This window comes from Coloeus monedula, assembly GCF_965178545.1.
Source record: "Coloeus monedula genome assembly, chromosome: 4".
NCBI classification, from domain to species: domain Eukaryota; kingdom Metazoa; phylum Chordata; class Aves; order Passeriformes; family Corvidae; genus Coloeus; species Coloeus monedula.
Genome location: NC_138784.1, coordinates 14,280,285 through 14,299,280, shown reverse-complemented (window position 1 = coordinate 14,299,280; position 18,996 = coordinate 14,280,285). Strand labels below are relative to the sequence as shown.

The following is an 18,996-nucleotide window of genomic DNA, read 5'->3' as shown; positions in this document are numbered from 1 at the left end:
AAAAATATGAGACTAATGTGAAACCAATGTAAAAAAAATTAGCCTTTTTATGTGTCTGGAAGATTGGGGGGGGGGGGTGTTTGTGAAATTATTGCTATTTCTTGATGGTGCAGCACCTGTTATAAATAAAACCACAACCTGTAGGGGGTAGCATATAAACCAGTGCACTCACATCCCCATGACCAAACCACAGCCCTCACCAAAAATGCAATTCTGTGAACACAGAAAAGCAAGACTACTGCTTCTGTGTGACTGAATGGGAATCCTGTGAAACATACCCACTGTAGCACTAAAAACATTTTGGAGTTCAAAGCCTCTTAAAAAGCTCATACTGCTCATATGTGGTTTCAGAAAATTCCAAGCATGGTGAAGCCCAAATCAAACCAGGAATATTTAGTATCTGTGCCTCCTGTCTGTTATCACTTTTTGGAAGATTTTTTTCACTCTCTGCCTGCTCTGGACAGGATTTCCTCATCCTTAGGAGATCTATTGGATCTAATTCAGTCTCTCACTGAAAAGGTGATCAGACGGCTGAAGAAGACAGGTAGCAGAGATAAACCTTTATGTGCAATGAAAGACAAGTAACATTTGAGAAGAACAGAGAACAATCTACCAGAAAATAACTAAATTATGCAGATGGCCCTGTCATCTTTGAGAAAATTAAATATAATAATTAAAAGTCAATATTTTTCATGGGAACAAAATATTCCAGTTAAACAACTAAAACAAAGTCTCTCTCTGAAAATTGAAAAGCCATGATTCTCCATGAAACAACTGTGAATAATTTCCACAAAGCCCTCAGTGGGTTCACTAAGGAGGAGATTCATGGGTGAGTCTACACTGATCCTAACTAAAATGGAGACTGCTGTGTGGAAAAGACTTCTGTATAGCCTACTTTAAAAAGCAGGAAGAGTAGTTAAACTAGGGCAACTCCACATGTACAATTACATTTATGCCACTATAAAACTTATTTTAATTTAGATTCAGTCACTTCCAAACCAACATAAGTTAACCTGGGGAAGACAAATCAGAGTGCTTACATTCTTAGAATGAGTAAGGTCACTTTATTGAAGGGAAATTCAATTAGATCTTATCATATAGCAGGAAAATGTCTTTCTGTGGGCAAATTCATAAACAGGGTCTTGGAGAAGATTTGCTTTCAGGGGAAACCAAACCAGATCTTTTGTTAGAGGTTGTGAGGTGCTCAGCATCCTGAATTCCCATGGATTTCCTTGATCAGAGTTTTCACAACAGAAATAAAATACAAGCATTTGTGTAAACTGGAGCATTGCTTTCTGTGCTCTAAGAACAGTGCTGCAATTGTTACCTTTAGCTCTCTGTTTAACAAGGTTTCCTGTGCATTATTTGTCAGGTCTGCAGCAGCACTGGGGATGCTTTCACAGCTCTTCGATTGTATTACCTGCCTGAAACACACCCATCTTTCACAGACAAGGCCTTTCTGAATATTCCATTCTTGAGCAGGATGTTTGAAGCAATCAAATACTTTTTAAATGGACAGTTTATTCACCAAAGATAACTGTGAATTTGATGTAATTTAGCAGGTAGCTTTGAAACCGTTTTCAAGTGAGGGAGAGAGAAGAGGGTGTTATTATTTTACCATTTGGAAAAGAAGATACCTCAATTCTCCAGGTCAGATTTACACCAACTGGTTTAGAAAGCTCCAGGTGGCAATTAGCCAACACCATGGGAAAAGTCAGAAAGCTGACCACTCCCTCTGGAATGGACTTTGCAATGTCCCAGTGTATAGTGGTCACACATGTGCTGTATGAACTCACATGACATTTATTTATGGAAAGAAACATAATTTCCTATAAAGCTTAAGTGACATAGAAAAAACAATTTCACTTCTGTCATTTTGCATTATAAAAAGGAAACTTCTCACCATTGTCTTTGGAAGAAGACCAACAAGTTTTGATGGAAACCAGAACAGAAAGAGCCATGCTAACTGGGGGGATGCTGAGTGAACACTGAATCCACTCTTCACACAGAATGGTAAAACTATTCCTTTAATGTGCATTTAGTCTTTTTTTCACAAGGATCTTTAATGCTCAAAGTGCCAAAATAATAAGAGGCAAAAAACCTTAAGGCACTCTCAAGTTTAGAAACCACAAACATAAGTGAGAAAATTTGTTTCACAGAAGGATTCAACTTCTTTTTAAAAGAAAGCAGAATAGCCCCAACTTCCAGTGCCTCTAATTTTTTAGTCTGCATGTCCATTAAAATCAATGATCAAATAATTTCAGATGAGCTTTCGAGTACTCACCTGACCTGCACAGAAAGCACGCTCTCCATGAAGATGTGTGACATTTTATGTAACAGCTTCTGAATCCACAGACATGAAGGGTTTTGCTGTTTTCTTGTTGTTGTTGGGAAAGGAGGCATGGGGGTTGTTTGTCTGTGGGTTTGTTTGTTGGAATACAGTGCCCATTCTCCCACGGGAAGCTAGAGTATAAAGCACTGGAGAAATCCCAGACCTTTACTGACCACCCCAGCATATTCCCCAGGACATCTCCTCTTTAAAATACCCAACTGATGCATTTTCCTGGGACAGAAAGGATGGGGAAACATTTCCAGATACCTCATGGTGGGTTGACTCTGGCTGAATGGCAGGTGCCCATCCAACCACTCTGTAATTTCCTCTTCTGAACTGGGCAGGGGAGAGAAAATATAACAAAACACCCCCAGGTCAAGATAAGGACAGCGAGAGATCATTCACCAATTACTCTTAAGGTCAAAACAGACTCGACTTGGGGAAAATTAATTTATTGCTAACCAAATTAGGAAGTATAATGAGAAATAAAACCAAATCTTAAAACACCTTCCTCCACTCCTCCCTTCTTCCCAGGCTCAGCTTCACTCCCAATTTCTCTACCTCTTCTCATCCAGCAGGGAGAATGGGGGTTGTGGTCAGTTCATCTCACATTGTCTCTGCTGCTTCTTCCTCCTCAGGCAGAGGACTCCTCACACTCTTCCCCTGCTCCAGTGTGGGATCCCTCCACAGGAGACTAGGTCCTTCAGGAATTTCTCTAACATGAGTTCTTCCCAAGGGTTGTTTTTCATGAAGTGCTCCAGCATGAGTCCCTTTCCATGGGATGCAGTTCTTCTCCAAAGAGGGCTCCTGTCTCCACAGATTCTGCCAGGACTCTGCTCCAGCACAGGCTTCCCTCCAAGTCACAGCCTCCTTCAGGCATCCCCCTGCTCTGGCGTGGGCTCCTCCAGGGGCTGCAGGTGGATCTCTGCACCCCCAAGCCCTCCAGAGGCTGCAGGGGCTCAGCTGCCTCTCCATGGGCTGCACCATGGAATCTCAGGGGAATCTCAGCTCCAGAGCCTGGAGCAGCTCCTTCTTCTGCTTCTGCCCTGCCCTGGGTATCTGCAAACTGTTCCTCTCACATTCACACTCCTCTCTTCCACCTGCTGTTGTGCAGTACTTTTAACCCTTTCTTAAATACATAATCACAGAGGTGCTACCAGTGTTGCTGAAGGGCTCAGCCTTGGCCAGCAGCAGGTCCATCATGGAACTGGGGGAAGCTTCTGGCATCTTCTCACAGAAGTCACCCCTGTAATCCACCCCTTGCCACACAAACCTAACACACTCCTTTAACTCAAGTTTCTCATTACATTTTCTACAGCTTCCTAAACACACTTTACTCCCAAATGACCACTGGCAGAATGATACCAACAGGTTGATTTAACAATAATGATAACAGTTTCTTGTGTCTGGCATGGAGGAGAGATTTTATACATGTTTGAAGATCAAAGGGATCCCTTCCAACATGCACACCTCATTCTGAGCTTGCAAAATATTTAGAAATGGAAAATTCTGCGACTTCTTCTCCTTTACCAAAACATAAAAGGGCCCTTCAGAGGATTGTGTATTCCCTCACTAGGCTGTGCACATCAACACCAGCAACATCAGCATAGAGTTCAGGCACCACTGGCTCTGGCACCTGCAGCACTGTGTGCCCATTGCTGGTCTTCATAGCTGTTTTCAGAGAGCACAAGAGGTGTGTTGGAGAAGGCCGGTGAGCTGCACTCCACTGCCAGCAGGACTTCATGATGCAGTACCTGTAAGGTGGAGAAGAACGAGAAGCACCAACACAAAGTTTTGCTACAGTCAAACCATCTCATATTCAAAATGTCTGGAAAAATCCTCCTTTTCTCCTTCATGTGAAGTTCTTTCAATGACCCTTTGAAATTTGCAGCCACATAATGATGTATGGGCATGAAGCTGTTTGCCAGGATGTCAGCTGAGAGTATGGGTAATCCACTTTAGAAACAGCATTATGGAACGAAAAAACTTCCAAATATTAAAAGAAATTATGTCTTCACACAAAGAAATGTACCTTAGATCTTCCCTGTGGATGCTTTGATCATTTCACAGAATATCCTACAACCTAGAGGAGAAAAATCATTCCACAGCAGTGATGCACCTTGCAAGGAAGCAGTGGAGCAGCAAAATGCAACGGCACTTAAGGAAACAGAAACAAGTGTAATTTTCAACAGAAGGAAACAGAAACAAGTGTCATTTTCAAAAGAAGGAAACAGAAACAAGTGTCATTTTCAAAAGAAGGACAGAAGGGGTTTGGCCACAGAGGTTTTATGCAGCAGAACCCAGTAAGAAGATGTGGAAGACACAAATGTTCTCAGCTAACAGGTTACTCTTAGCATAGTCTAGACTTAGAAATCTTGTGTAAGATCTCGTTTTCTCTGTCTCACTTCCATTTAGCTCTGCCAATCTCATGTTCAATTGTTCATAAAGCAAGTGGCTTACATGGCTTGCTGGCAGCTCGAGGGCTGCTTCATAATGTTCTGTTTCTGCAGGTATGATAAGATGTCAGAAGTTGGCACCTCAGGATATGGTGGAGCACCTGGAAGGGCAGAAGGAGCAATGGTAGAAAACGCTATGGCAATGGTTGCAGATAGCAGCTTCTGTGCAAGACTGGCTTCCTGCCCTACCAAAATCTGGTTTTTTCCTACCACAGTTCACAATAACAGAAACTCTAAAAGGAATCGGCAAGACTTTGCAAGCTGGAAAAAAAACAGGGTGCTTATTTAAATGGCCCAACTTTACATTCTAAAATTCGAGATTTTGGGTCTTGTTAATTTGCTGCTTCCTTACATATATATTTTTTTATTATCATTAAGTCTTCTTACCTAATGTAATCATTTCATACAGTAGAATTCCAAAAGACCATCTGCAAGAAAAGTAAACAAAGCAAAGTTGTTTGCTGACTTAAATACATAAAAACAACTAAGCATGGCCTGCAGACAGGAGAAAGTATGAGCTGTAAAAGAGGAGCGTTATGCAGAAACTCGATCTGCCTTCCTGTGAACTTCAGGACATGAAATGATACAGAAAGGAATGAAAGAGACAGATCTGACAGACAGGTGAACTTCTAGTCCCAAAATGAAGCCATACATGTCTGCCTTGATGGTAGGGGGTTTGCTCAGGAGCCTCTCTGGTGCCTGCCACTTGACTGGCACTTTCCGTGTGACTGAGCTGGCACCATGTGTATGATATTCGTAGGCCAGGCCCAAACCACAGAGCTTAGCAGTGAAGTTGTGATGAAGAAGGACATTCCTGGCAGCAATGTCACCATGGAACAACTTCTTTTCTTCAAGATAAGCCTGGGAAATTGGAAAAGAAAGAAAGAAATCCAGATGATTTTAAAAGGAAATTTAATTGATATAAATCTTCACTAAGTATGCTTGTCTTCCACACTGTGCAGTAGAGGCATGTGCTCACCAACACAATGGAAGCATATTTTAATAAAGCCTTCATTCCCAGTGCTTAGGCCACTGTGCAAACTTGTGCTGCAATCAAGCAAGAATGAAAAAATGCAGCCAATGTGAGCAGACTTACCAGAGCTGCTGCAACCTGCTGTCCAACCTCATACACCTGCCTCTCAGTGAAGTCATAGGGGACACCATCCATTGCCATTACATCCTAGAGACAAGACAGGAGACCTTGGTTCAAACAAATGCCAAAGCAGTAGGGTAGTGGGGAATGTTTCCTTCTAGTCTATTGAATCTTATGCTCCTCCTCCTCACAATTGATCATAAACTGACTGCAGTGTAAGAGGACATGGATGGGTGATGTTGATGGTGTGTTGAGTTAGACAAGTACACTAGAGACAACTGGTGGGAAAATTGAAAGGTGGGGAAAAATTCATAGGTTAGACAGAAATTGTCAGAATGACAGTGAGGAGTGACACTCCACACAGGTGAATGACAGATATACTGTAAATTAGAATGCTGAGTAGAAAAGCACATTTCTAACATATGAATGGCTACCTGCAATGAGACTAACAGTCCATCTCTCATACTGCCCTGCCTGTAACAGTAACTAGCTGGATGCCCAGATGAGAAAAAGGTAGCACACAATGTTCTTCCTGGCATTTTACAGACCACAGATACCTTCTATTTAAAAACTTCCTGAGATGGTTGTGGTTTCCGCATGTTCAGCAACCTCTGAAAGGCTACCTTCCATGATTGCATTCCGTCATGCCTTGACCTCATATGACGTTCCAGTATCCACAGCAGTCAGTGGCAAGACCTTCCATTAGTCAAACTCCTCACTTCATGGAGACCCAGCTCCATTTGTTTGTTTTGAACATGACATGTACTGGCTTTATTTGCTTCTGCTTGGACCTTCTGCTGAATAGGACAGGAAGCAATTCTACATTTAGAGTTTCAGATGTGAGAGAGTGATGGGTTTACACAGTAACACGGCAGAGTTTTGTCCCCATGCCTTTTGTAACAGGGAGTCATAAAATCACAGAATAAGCTGAGTTGGAAGGGACCCCCAAGGACCATCAAGTCCAACTCCTGGCCTTGCACAGGACATTTCAAAACTCCCACCCTGTCCCTGACAGCATTGTCTGAACACTCCTGGAGCTCAGCCAGCCTTGGAGCTGTGAGCATTCCCTGGGGAGCCTGGTCAGTGCCTGACCACCCTCTGGGGGAAGAATATCTTCCTGCTATTCAATCTAAACCTCCCCTGATATCTGGGGTCTGTTTTAGCTTGAGTTAACCTTTTCAATGGACTGAGTATTTTTATACTATCAGACCTCATCCCATCAGATTTTACTCCTCATCAGCAATGGGCAGACATGAAGCCATCATTCACATATGTGAAATTTTAACCTGTGCATTATTTAATTTTTAACTATGCTGAATTTCATCTGTTCTTTTTATTGGCAAGTCTTTCAATCTTGGAAGATCCTTCTGCAATTCCTCTGGGTCAGCCCTTGCCTTTACTGGCTGGAACCATCAGCAAATATCATCATATCACTGTCACCCATTTTTAGGTTACTAATACATGCAGTGAACAGCACCATGTCCTAGATAGCTGACCTCCCTCCAGTGTAAGTACCAACCTTTCATCTTATATTCTATTTCCTGTCTCTTACCAATTTGTTATCCTCCCATGACCTTCCCCCTGTGTGGGAATTGCTCTGCTTTCTTAAAAGCATCTGGAGTGAGACGGGATTTAAAACTTTAGAAATTCGGGTGGCTGTATGAATTCACTTTAATTCCAGTGCCTGCTACGCCCTTCAGTGGTCTGCAAAGTAGGACCTTTGTGCAGAACTTCTTTGGGGTATGGAAATAGTTTTGAGTGATACAGAGGGATGCACGGAGAGATGAAAAGAATCATCTATGATTCATGGCTAGGTATGTACTTAAGGAATTTAAGAAGTTATTCTGTCATCACTTCTTTTGACTCACCTTCCGACATGTCCACAGAAATGTCAATAGGTCACCTAGAGACACATCTTCCATGATCATATAAAGTGGGAGCTGGTCTACACAACATCCAACCAATTCAACCAGGTTCTCATGATGGCCAAGATTTTGATGGAATTTAATCCTTCCCAAGAAATCCTTTATTTTCTGGGGACTAGCCAGGTCTGAAAGAACAAAAGAAAACAAATTAAAAACAAAACAACAAATGGAAGCAGCAAAGAACAGGCTGACAGCTAAAATCAACATGGTCAGCAATCTTTAATCCTACAAAGACATTCCTACAAGAACATCTCTGACCTACTACACTGAACATGTTCTTGCCAGTACTGATGGAAAAGCTCTACCCAGCATCATATCTGGGATACAGAGACTGTACCAAGGTGGATCCTGACCATGGGCCTTACCTTGCAAGGCTTTCAATACCACAGTCTTAGTCTTCCCAGAGCTCCCAGTTTCCAACTGTGCTCTGTAGATGCTCCCATAGGCACCATGTTTTATCAGCTGCAAGGTGCGTGGTGAGAGCTTCTCTCGTGGGATCTCTAATTCTTTTAGAGTCAAGGATGCAGAATTTAGAAGGCTCTCCACAGATGTCTCACTCAGCTGGATGTAGTGGTTCTCTGTTGAGCAGGGTTCCTGCTGGTTCTTTTTCTTCACTGATAAAAGCAAATACATATGACGCATAAAAACAGACAGATGAACTCTTGTAATAGGTGGCAGTGCTCATCCTTCTATCCTCTTTAGTTTTTGCTCCACAGTGTTTTGGAAATCAGGGCAAAGTAAGGAACTGTTACTGTATCTTACTTATCCTGGCCCTTGAAAAGGAGAAAGAATTTATCTCCCCCTCTATTTGATGAAAAGACAGAACCAGTCTAGAAATTTCTCCCATGTTTAACTACATAACCTTTATAGGTAAGACACATTTGGACTTCCATCCCATGTGCTCAAGCAATGAACATTTTCTTTTATTACCAGTTCTCAATTATTTCTCTTAATATAGGCTCAAGTGGCTTTTTTCCCCTCTGCATACCCAAAATTAATTCAGAACTGTATTTTCATTTCCACACAGCCACATATGTATCAACAAAACTCGCCCTACCTCCTCACCAGTCCCTGTTCTACTTCATGTTGTCTCCATAGGAAGAGGGAGACAGCAGTTTGAAATTAAATTTCTTAAATGGCAGTATAGAAAATGGATTAACTAGGTGTGATCTACATCAAAATTACTATCATTTATAACTACCCCAGTAAAACTCTCCTTGCAGCAGCCTCCAGGAAGCTGTTACATAAATACACTTTGCAGCTCTTGTGATGCTGCCACAGCACGTCAAACAGCCTACATTGTATGTTGCTTTCGATTTTCTCAGATCCATCTACAGATTCCACTACTGTTGCTGCAAAGTGGAGCAAATCAGGGTTCCCAATTTTTCTAATATTTACTGGATTGCTGAATACCACTCAGGATCCTCATAAATGGTTTTGCCTAACAGCTCAAGCAATGGGGAAATGGAATTGACTTCTAGCCAGCGAAACCACTACTCTTTCCTCTGGTTGAAAACCACTTTTTTTACCTTGTGTTCCAGCTGGTGCTGATTGCTCCTGCTTTGCTCGCAGGCCACGGCAGTGGAGCCACAGGATTACAGTGAGCACAATGACAAAAAGTCCCACCAGGAGAACTGGGACAACGATCACTTCCGTTTGATATTCACGCACAACTAGCAGCAGAGAAAGAAAATGCAAAACCAAGGAATAAGCAGCACATTGGTTCTGTATAACCATGCAGCAACAATCCATTTCGGTAACTTTCAACACCAAAAGTGTGTGTTCCCTCCTCTGCTCCTTGGGGATAGCAACTGGACACTGTTAGTGCTGCCACCCTATTTTTCAAAGGTGCTGAGTACCTAAACTGCATGAAATCACTGACTCCCACACCTAAGGTCACTCATTTAGATGCCTTAATATGGAGGCCAGAAATTGCAGCCATTTGAAGTACCATCCACCAGTGAAACAGAAATGGCACTGGCAGCAGGACAGCAGGGAGATGGGAAGGGCTGGATATTGCTATGTCATCACAAATACATGTGCAATTACAGCTCCAGCTCCTTCCAGTAAAATTACACGGAGCATTTTAAAGGAAACGGAGTGGTCACCTTTGGAATTTGACTGAAAGACATTGCAATTAGCAAGGCTTGTGAAGGTAACTATCTTTCTCATGTCCCCCCAGATGTGGAGGTGGTCAAGACCATTTTTTCAGTTCCCAAAGATGGCAGAAAGTAGCGAAATCAAAATCTCACAAAACTGGTCCTTTGGAAAGCTGCAGGGAATCTTTAATGACTGCTGTACACCTCATTCAAAGTAGAAATTCTCTAAAATGGCTGAAATTATGTGAGATGAATCCTGCCACAGAGCCTGCATCCCCATAAACATTTCTCCCCTGAAACACAATGCAGGGAAAGTGCCATCAAGTCTTTCTGTGTGGGCTGGGGTGCAGGTGGAGGAGAAGAAAGGGCTTGGTACACTTAGTGAGGCTGGCGTTCCTGCCCAGCATGTGAAAGCTTATTAAAGGAATGTGTGAATCTTACCACATAGCCTGTCATTGCTATTGCACTCCAGCAGCATCCGTGAGAGTCTTTTCACGTCCCCTGCCATGATCAATTAAAAACAAGCAGGTCTCCAATCCCCACCTCCTGCACAGACATAAAGAATAGCAACAAAATTTATTGGGAGAAAGGATGATGATGAAACAACAAGTGAAGTGAATATGGAGCTTTCTGCCCCTTACAATCAGTCGTTGCATGAAGCAGCACTGGGATTTGGAGGTTTAGAGAATGGCACAGGACATCCACTATCACATCCTATGGATGATGCACTGCATGACTAGAGAGCATTTAGGGATAAGCTTGTTCTATAGCACTTCATAAACAAATGAGGACCCCTAGGCCTAAATGGCATATGTACAAAAATCCATAGTTACAAACCTAATTACATTTAAAGAACAGCTAATACACTCCTAGCTAACACACTTTTTAGATGCCAGAATGGCTCAGCATTTTATCTTCTGGTCCATTACAAGTGAACAGATCAGCAGCATGCATAGAAAATGTCATTCTTGACTACAGTCCTTGCCACAACTCCTACCGTTGCTGCACAAAGACAAGGAGAAAAAAGAGTTGTCATTAGGGTTCTCTGGTACCAACTTCTGAGCACTGCCACATCTGTAGGTATTCTGAAGCACAACATCTGCAACTCTTTTGCATTTGCAGCTGAAAATCCAGAGCCTGTACAAGCATGCACCTTGTTCAGTCACTGATTCTTACAAACATTGCTAAAATTTAAGACTTAACAGCTTCGCAAACAGTATCATCTAGAATATTTTATAGGAATTGTGACTTTTACCCTGTAAGTACCTATTTTGTTTTCAGCTGTAAGTTTAAGGCAATTAACCTCAGTGGCAAATATAGGGCATTGATTTTTATGGAATTTGGTGATTAAACATTTAACAGAGTTTGTTCTCATGCTTAAAATTAATGAGTGAAATTATTCTTTACCAGCTGCACAACAGAGGCAGTAGAGGAAAACAGAATATATCTGTGCTTTAAGGTATCACAAAAAGTCTGTTTCCTTTTTTTTTTTTTAATTTCATTCTTAATATGCTAGCAAATTTACCTGGTTCCAAAGTGTGTCTACACCATGAATCAGTCAAAGGAGTAATAACCCAGCAATAATACCAAGTTTTTCAGGTACACTCTGAAAGCAAGCACACTAAAATAACCCACCTCACCTCTAACACACACACACACACTTAGACACAAATACACAGGAGCAGTCCTGGCTTCCTTCATTCTCAGGTACACACAGTCTTTAGGACCATTAGCCAGCAATCATATTGTATAATCTAAGTCATGAACAGTCCAAGCTCCATCTTAAAACTTGCTAATGGCTTTGTACAGGTGCTTACCAGAAATGCACACTAGCATTTAAACACCCTGCATGCACAGGCACACAGAAGCACACACACTGCAGTTTGTGCTTACAGAGAGAGCAGCAAAGATCCATGTGAAAAAGCTCTGACACAGCAGCCATGTCTACACTGGTCCCTGTCTGTAAAAAGGATTCCTCCCTACTCCTTTATACACCTCCCAGCAGTGATGCCAGTGGGTGGCACCCATGTTTTCCAACCACACTCAGGGCAGAACTATGGGATCCAGGAATGAAAACACTGGCACTTTATTTGACCTGGCACTCCTATTGCTGCTTTTGGAGGTGTTATCACTGGAAAAACTTGACTAGAGAAGCCCATTTACACTCTATGTGTCTGTCCTCTTGCAAAACTCAGCAAGCAGAAAAAGAAGTTGTACTCAGTAAGATAATTCTGAAGTACCTTTCAGAGCTACTTTTCAGGTCAAGAGCAAATAAATTCCTGTACTAGGCTGTTTCTGCAACTTACGTTTTTAAGTCACGTTATTGCAGTTCTTACATTTCTATCCTCACAACGAGAATGGTAACTCAGAAATCCACAGAACTCACGTAATACATTGAATATTTTTTGCAATGGGAGACACACGAAAGTTATGTGGAACTAACACGTTCATGTGCATACTCAACACAGAGCAGGACTACTGACAGTGCTCAACTAGTTATTTTATTAGATGAAGACACATTTCCAGCACCAAGCCAGCGGAGGGGGCAAAAATACCTTAAAAGGTTCAAAACCTGTACCTCACTGGCATTCTGATTTTCCTTGCCTGTGTGTTACACTGTACCAAAATCAGTGCTGTCTAGATCATGTGCACACATACACTGTGTTACTCCAATTTAGAATTTGCATTAGGGAATTTGTGCAATTTCAACTAAATGTCAGCTTATTTATTCCACTGTTTTTTTAAATACCCTCTTACTCAGACTGAATTCCACTCACTGGAATTCCTAGAACCATAGAATCATTAAGGTTGGAAAAGACCGTTAAAATCACCAAGTCCAAAAGTCAGCCCAGCACCACCACCACGTTCACTACTAAACCATGTCCTCATGTGCCCCATCCACAGGTTTCTTGTACATTTTCAGGGATGGTGACTCCACCAGCTTCACTGGGCAGCCTATCCCAATGCTGAATGACTCTCAGCAAAGAAATTTTTCCTGATCTAATATAAATATCTCCTGACACAATTTGAGGCTGTTTCCTCTCCTCCTGTCCCTGTTCCCCGGGAGCAGAGCCTGACCCCCCCTGGTTGCCCCCTCCTGTCAGGGAGTTGTGCAGAGCCAGAAGGTCCCCCCTGAGCCTCCTTTGCTCCAGGCTGAGCCCCTTTCCCAGCTCCCTCAGCCCCTCCTGCTGCTCCAGCCCCTTCCCCAGCTCCGTTCCCTTCTCTGGACACGCTCCAGCCCCTCAATGCCTTTCTTGTCCTGAGGGGCCCAGAGCTGCCCCAGGATCTGAGGTGTGGCCCCAGCAGTGCCCAGCACAGGGGACAGTCACTGCCCCGGCCCTGCTGCCACCCCATGGCTGGCACAGCCCAGGTGCCATTGGCCTCTTGCCCCCCTGGGCACACCTGGGCTCATGTCCAGCCGCTGTCCCCAGCACCCCCAGGGCCTTTCCCAGCTTTCCAGCCCCTCTGCCCCAGCCTGGAGCTCCAGGGGGTTGGTGTGACCCAAGGCAGGACCGGGCCCTCGGCCTTGTTGACCCTCAAATCACTGGCCTGGGCCCATGGATCCAGCCTGTCCAGATCCCTCTGCAGAGCCTTCTGACCTTCAACCTGAACCCAAAGCCTGATGTCCAAGCCAAATACACAACAAAGACCATGGTACCTAAAAATAGCAGAAGCAGCTGCTCTTAGACAATGGGAAGTACAAAGCAAAACCTTAGCAGAAGTTAAACTGCAGTCACCAGCATTTGCAAACTGCTCCCAGCAGACTACTTGGTGCACTGCATGTGGCACAGCAGTGCCACAGCCCGGCAGCAGTGACAGGTTAATCAGCCCCCATACCTGCCCCACACCGACACTGTTCCTCTGCACACATTTGCCAACAGGATGAACACCTGGGGAAAGGTGGCATTTTGTTTCCACCCACGTTTGCTTGCCAAGCTGTTCTGCTGCCCTGGCAATTGAGACAAAGCACAGAGGGCAACAGAGGGACAGGAATAAGCAGCTAGAAGATGGCAACTGTGAAGGCTGCTTAAACCAGTTCGGGAAGCCCAAATACTGAATGTGAATGCAGCTGAGCTGAATTAAGTGCTCACCAATACCAAAAGAAGGGATTATCTCTTCTCTCTGCTGTCTTTTCATTGCTTGTTTTGCTCTCAGTTGTGCAATTCATCACATGGTAAACTGATTCAAACCACTAACCCAGCAGGAAAAATTCACTGCTCCTTTGCCATGGTCATTTCCTGCCATTTTAGTGGTCAGTATTAGTCAGGGGTGAATGGCTAATTCATCTAAAGCTGCACTGTGAAACCACTCCCTGTGTCAGCACAGATCCACAGGCACTCTGTGCCAGCAGAAGCCTTACCATGATTTTTCCAGTCCTCTGTCATTCATTCTCACATGTATACTGTCCCCTTAGCAATAGCAGAAGCATTCACGTGGCAGTGTGGTAAACTGAACCAGGAAGGTGATCTGCCCTAAAATAATCAATCCTCTCTCACTCTCAATCCTCTCTTTATGGCCTTGAAGTTCCCATCAGGCTCAAATTATCCTATTTAAAGTGCCAGGACTAAGACTTAAGAAGCCTGAGTGACAAACATTGTGGTGAAGACTGAAAAGAAAAATATCAAGACTTATATGCCCATGGAATATATGGGAACAGACAGCTTGAATACTGCCCACACAGAAGCTGCCTGCTGTTTGCTCCTGCCATGTTCAGGAGAGTAAGTTGTCCATATTCACAGCAAATACACAGTTTTGCCACTGAAGATGTCTGACTTGCGGCTACCAGCAGTTACCATCATCAGTGCAAACGTCTAAAGCCTTGTGTAATGATTAGCTAAAGGCCTAAAGAAACAGCTGATTAATTTTATATGACAAAAATATAGGCTAAGATTAATTTGGATCTTCATTAGACCCTTTAAAAAGTGCTATGAGCTGATATGGAATTAATGTAGTTATTTCTCCAGACATCCTGTCCCACATTAACTACACACCACTTTATTACAAAAATACACTTGTTTTTCATGCACTAATTGTGAGGACCAGCTGTAACACAGCTACAGGCACATAAAGAGCAGCTGAGTAATTCAGTAACTTCAGTCCCACACTGCCTGACTGATAAAAGACAAAATAAATCCTTAAACATGATGTCTTCTACTTAATTTCTTGCAGTGGCAGAACCTTGCTCTCCAGCTTTTCCAGTCACCATTTCACTGCTGCTTTTATTATTTCCCTCCTCTTTTATCTGACCTTTGAACACAGTCAACAGTCAAGGCTTTGGCAACTGCTCTGCACAAGCGTACTGTGCTGGCTGTGCAGTGGGAAGGGAGAGGAGCTACCAGGGAATTGCAGGAGCCAAAACAACAGGAAACCACCAGGTGTGGCAGGTTGTGGACATTGAATGTGAGGGAAGAGGGAGAAGCAAAGCACCATTGTAAAGCAAACAGTGAAAAAGAGATTTTTTTTTCCCCTGCCATGTCCACTGTTTACTAAAAGCAGCATTCAAACCAAATAAAAAACGAGCCTGACAGGTTTCAGCCATGCATTTGTTAGACTACATATTCTGTCTCTTCTGCCTGCAGAAGACCTTAGTGACTATTTCCAGCAGCCTGGCAGACCACGACATCTTTGCAAGGTTTTCCTGGCCCCTGGAGTCATCTCATCTCTCACTGGAAGGCACATGTGGGTACCAAGCAGCATCTTCAACTGTGAGAATGGGAAATTCTGACCAGCCACATCAGAGTCACTTCTGTCCTTGTAAAGAAGGTCTCAGCTACAAAGACTTAGCAGTATAACTCACTTTTGAAACAGCTGGTAGCTGTAACACCCTGTAAGAAAACAAAGTGTTTCAAAAATCACATACAGAGACACAAGATTGGTCCAAAATTTGAGTATCAAACCTATGCTAGCTGCTACAGAGGCATAATAAGGGAGTGAAAGAAAATTAGCCTGACCACTTTGGAAAAGCTAGACCATGGAGAAAACAGCAAATAATGAGGCCCATGCTGCTATTTGAGCAGGTGGTTACTTAGGGCAAACTTGGCTCCTTTTCAATATAGCAGAAAAAACAGGCAAAGTTAACAGTCACTACTGCACTGAGAAACGATTCAGGAGGACTCAGTGCTGCTGTGCTTTTATGCTAAAAATGTTAGTCCTAACTGGCACCATTTCATTTCAGTGGAGATATGCGGGTTCTTATGGTGCTAGGTTTTGCTTAAACTCAGATCATCTAAAAAAATTAATTTATTTGTGCTGCACAAGGAAATCTAAGTACAGAAGTGTGAAATAGTACAGAAGCTGAATGGAGATTAAGACAAAAATATTTCTTCTAATACAGACATGGCCTACTATAGTTTCTGGAAAATTAACATACATCTTGATCACTCCCACTGAGTTAAGGCCACCGAAAGTAATTCCTCACAGGTAATCTGCAGAATAAATCAAAATGATAAAAAACCCCTGAGGAATACATTAAGCTGAAGCCCTTAATGAGTGGGCTGTTAAAAGTGTAGAGACCAAACTTTCAACAGCACACTCTCACCTATGGCTTCCTTTTAAGAAGTCAAAATCATACTCTACTTTTGAAAATGTCTCCCTGCTGACTGATCTCTGATTTAGCTGGTAGCTGCCTGTACTAAGCCTGTATCATACCCCAGCACAAATACAGAAATTCTGAAAAACTGTGACAGAACGTGAGAAGAATGAAGGACTTTTTTTTCCGAAGGACCATGCATACATATAGCTCTTATTGTGCAAAACCTACTGTGTGATAACAATACTGCATGACATCACATTGCTGCTTAATGGCTTAAGAAATCCAACAAAAATCTGCTTTCATAAATTCACAGCCACTTGAAGTTGTGTAAACAACTTTAGTTTCAGTCTCCCAAGTTCTGGATGTTTCTTGGTGGATTTAACACAGATTTTGTTTATAATTTAATCAGTAGCTCATGCACCCACAGGTAAATACAGGAAAATCTAGATATCTGCACCACCTCAGGTTGGAGTTCACTGCCCTACAATCAAGCAACAGTGATAGGAGTAAAATGGTAATTAGTCTTGAATTCAGCCCTAGGCATGTATTACTTAACTAAAGACTGGACATATTTATACACACATGCATAGCATCACCCTGTTTCAGTGAACTGAGACTAATTTTTACAAAACTTAATTACCTTGTTAACTTCTTCCTCTTTAAAAAATGCCTATGAGCTATTTCAATCAAATCAGCCAGCATGTACAGGACATCCCTCTTTCATTTTTTTCTCAAAACCCCAATACCATTATGGTCACAGAAATGACTATAGGCAGCTTCACTACAAGCAGTAAGCACAGGCACATATGTACATGCACACATACACAGACACATAGACTTTACAGTACAGCTACCTTCTAATTCAGATCACATTTATGTTAATGAAAGTCTTTTAAAAAATAAATATTCATGGTTTGATCCTCCAGAAGTGCTTTCCCTCACTTACCTGAACGACACCACTTCCCTTGCCCTGCGGTTGTCTTCTCCTGCTGCGAGTTCCCAGTTTGTGAGGCCGCTCCCAATAACGCTGATGATTACCTTGGAACGACTGTAATTCTTATGACTAAGTTCCTCCTCACTGATTTTTCTACTCCAGTCCCGCCCAGCTTCAGTTCTTTGCTTCTCTAGGTCTTCTCAGCTGTCTCCCCAGGGATGTCCAACACACAGCTGACAGGAAGGCACACACTTGCAGAACGGGTCTGCCTGGCTTCCACACACCAGCTGCTCATGGGCTGATTACAGACAGGCACAGCAAGGAGCCCTCGGGCACGCACCTGCAGTGGAATTTGAAAGGCAGACCAAAACAGACCAAGAAGGATAGGTTATGTAATAAACAGAATTCATACACTTCGGGTTACAGGTTCATGTTGGAAAAAAATGGGCTCTTGGAACAGAAAATCTGTACAAAACCCCCAGGACTCCAGAGGCTGAAAAAGTCTTCCATTGGGAACACAGTGTGCAAATGAAGAAAGAGATACAAGACTAACAATTATCAAAACACACTACAGCAAAGAGCAGGAACACAGGGTTTTTTCACATTCTGCCTTGCCCCTTGGTGTCCCTCCTGCTCAGGCTGTCCATGCATTCTGCCAGCATTTTGGAAAATGGCTGGAGCCCTGTCATCAGCTTCCCCCTGCCCTTTCCTCACACCATCCCGAGCTCCCCAACCAGACTGGACAATATTCCTGAATTTTCCTGTGATCTTTTACTGGCCACGATGCCCTTGGGGTCTCCACTGTGCTCTGCTGGTATCCTCAGCAGCCAGAGGGTATAATCTTCATTGCATCTCAGCATTTTAGTTCTGGGGGCTTTCTTCCCAACTAACCCATGCATGCAAGTCCCACCTGTTGGCCTGCCCTCCCCTATCACTGATAAATCTTGTGTTAAGAGTTTTCAATTCATGAGTCCTGGTTATATGAGTCTCCACAAGATTATTTGCTTACCTACTTCATAGGAGTTAGAGGCAGTTGCATTTCAAGAGTAAGCAACATGAGACCTACTTCTTGTTGAGAGACAAACTTTATTTCACAGTCAGCAACTCGATGCACGTGGCTTTGGGAAGATGCAGCAGATGGTGTGATCTCTGCCAACTGTTTTAGCCAAACTCACCTACTCCTCTCAACATTTTGGTGCTGCATATAATCACGTTGTTGTGGGGAAAATTTTAGCTGTGGAACCATCAATAGTTTGGGTATCAAAAGACAGTAGTTAATTTAAGAGAGACTTCTCCTTAGCATTATTCTTCTGGCTGGCATTTACTACCCATGTGTGTAAAATGGTGAAAACCAGGAGTGATTTCTTCATTGCTTTGATCTCTCTACAGAGACTGGCAGGAGTGGGCAAAATAGCATCAGTGAAATAGTCCTGTGATATGGATTTTTATCCCCTGAGAAACCAGGAGAGACATCTTCTAGACTAAAAATTTTCTCAGATTAGAAAGATCACTTCAGGTGCAGAGTGTAGGTTTAGACTCTGGCTTCAGCTTCCCTCCCATTCTGGTACTAACCTGCATTGATTCTGCAGTATTTCCTCTAAGAAGGAGCAGGGGATGTGTCTTAC

General features: G+C 42.9%; 1 protein-coding gene across 1 annotated transcript; it reads right to left on the bottom strand.

Annotated features, from left to right (window-relative positions):
• Positions 1-3,881: 3,881 nt before the first annotated feature.
• On the bottom strand, positions 3,882-17,568 carry STYK1 (serine/threonine/tyrosine kinase 1; the record flags this gene model as incomplete). Its single annotated transcript, XM_082280985.1, has 10 exons — positions 17,384-17,568; positions 10,347-10,451; positions 9,336-9,479; positions 8,172-8,420; positions 7,750-7,931; positions 5,885-5,968; positions 5,441-5,649; positions 5,176-5,216; positions 4,793-4,889; positions 3,882-4,086 (listed from the first exon to the last, which is right to left on the bottom strand). The coding sequence occupies exons 2-10, from the start codon at positions 10,411-10,413 to the stop codon at positions 3,882-3,884; spliced, it is 1,278 nt and encodes a 425-aa protein (XP_082137111.1). The 5' UTR covers positions 10,414-10,451; positions 17,384-17,568.
• Between the last annotated feature and the right edge of the window lie 1,428 nt (positions 17,569-18,996).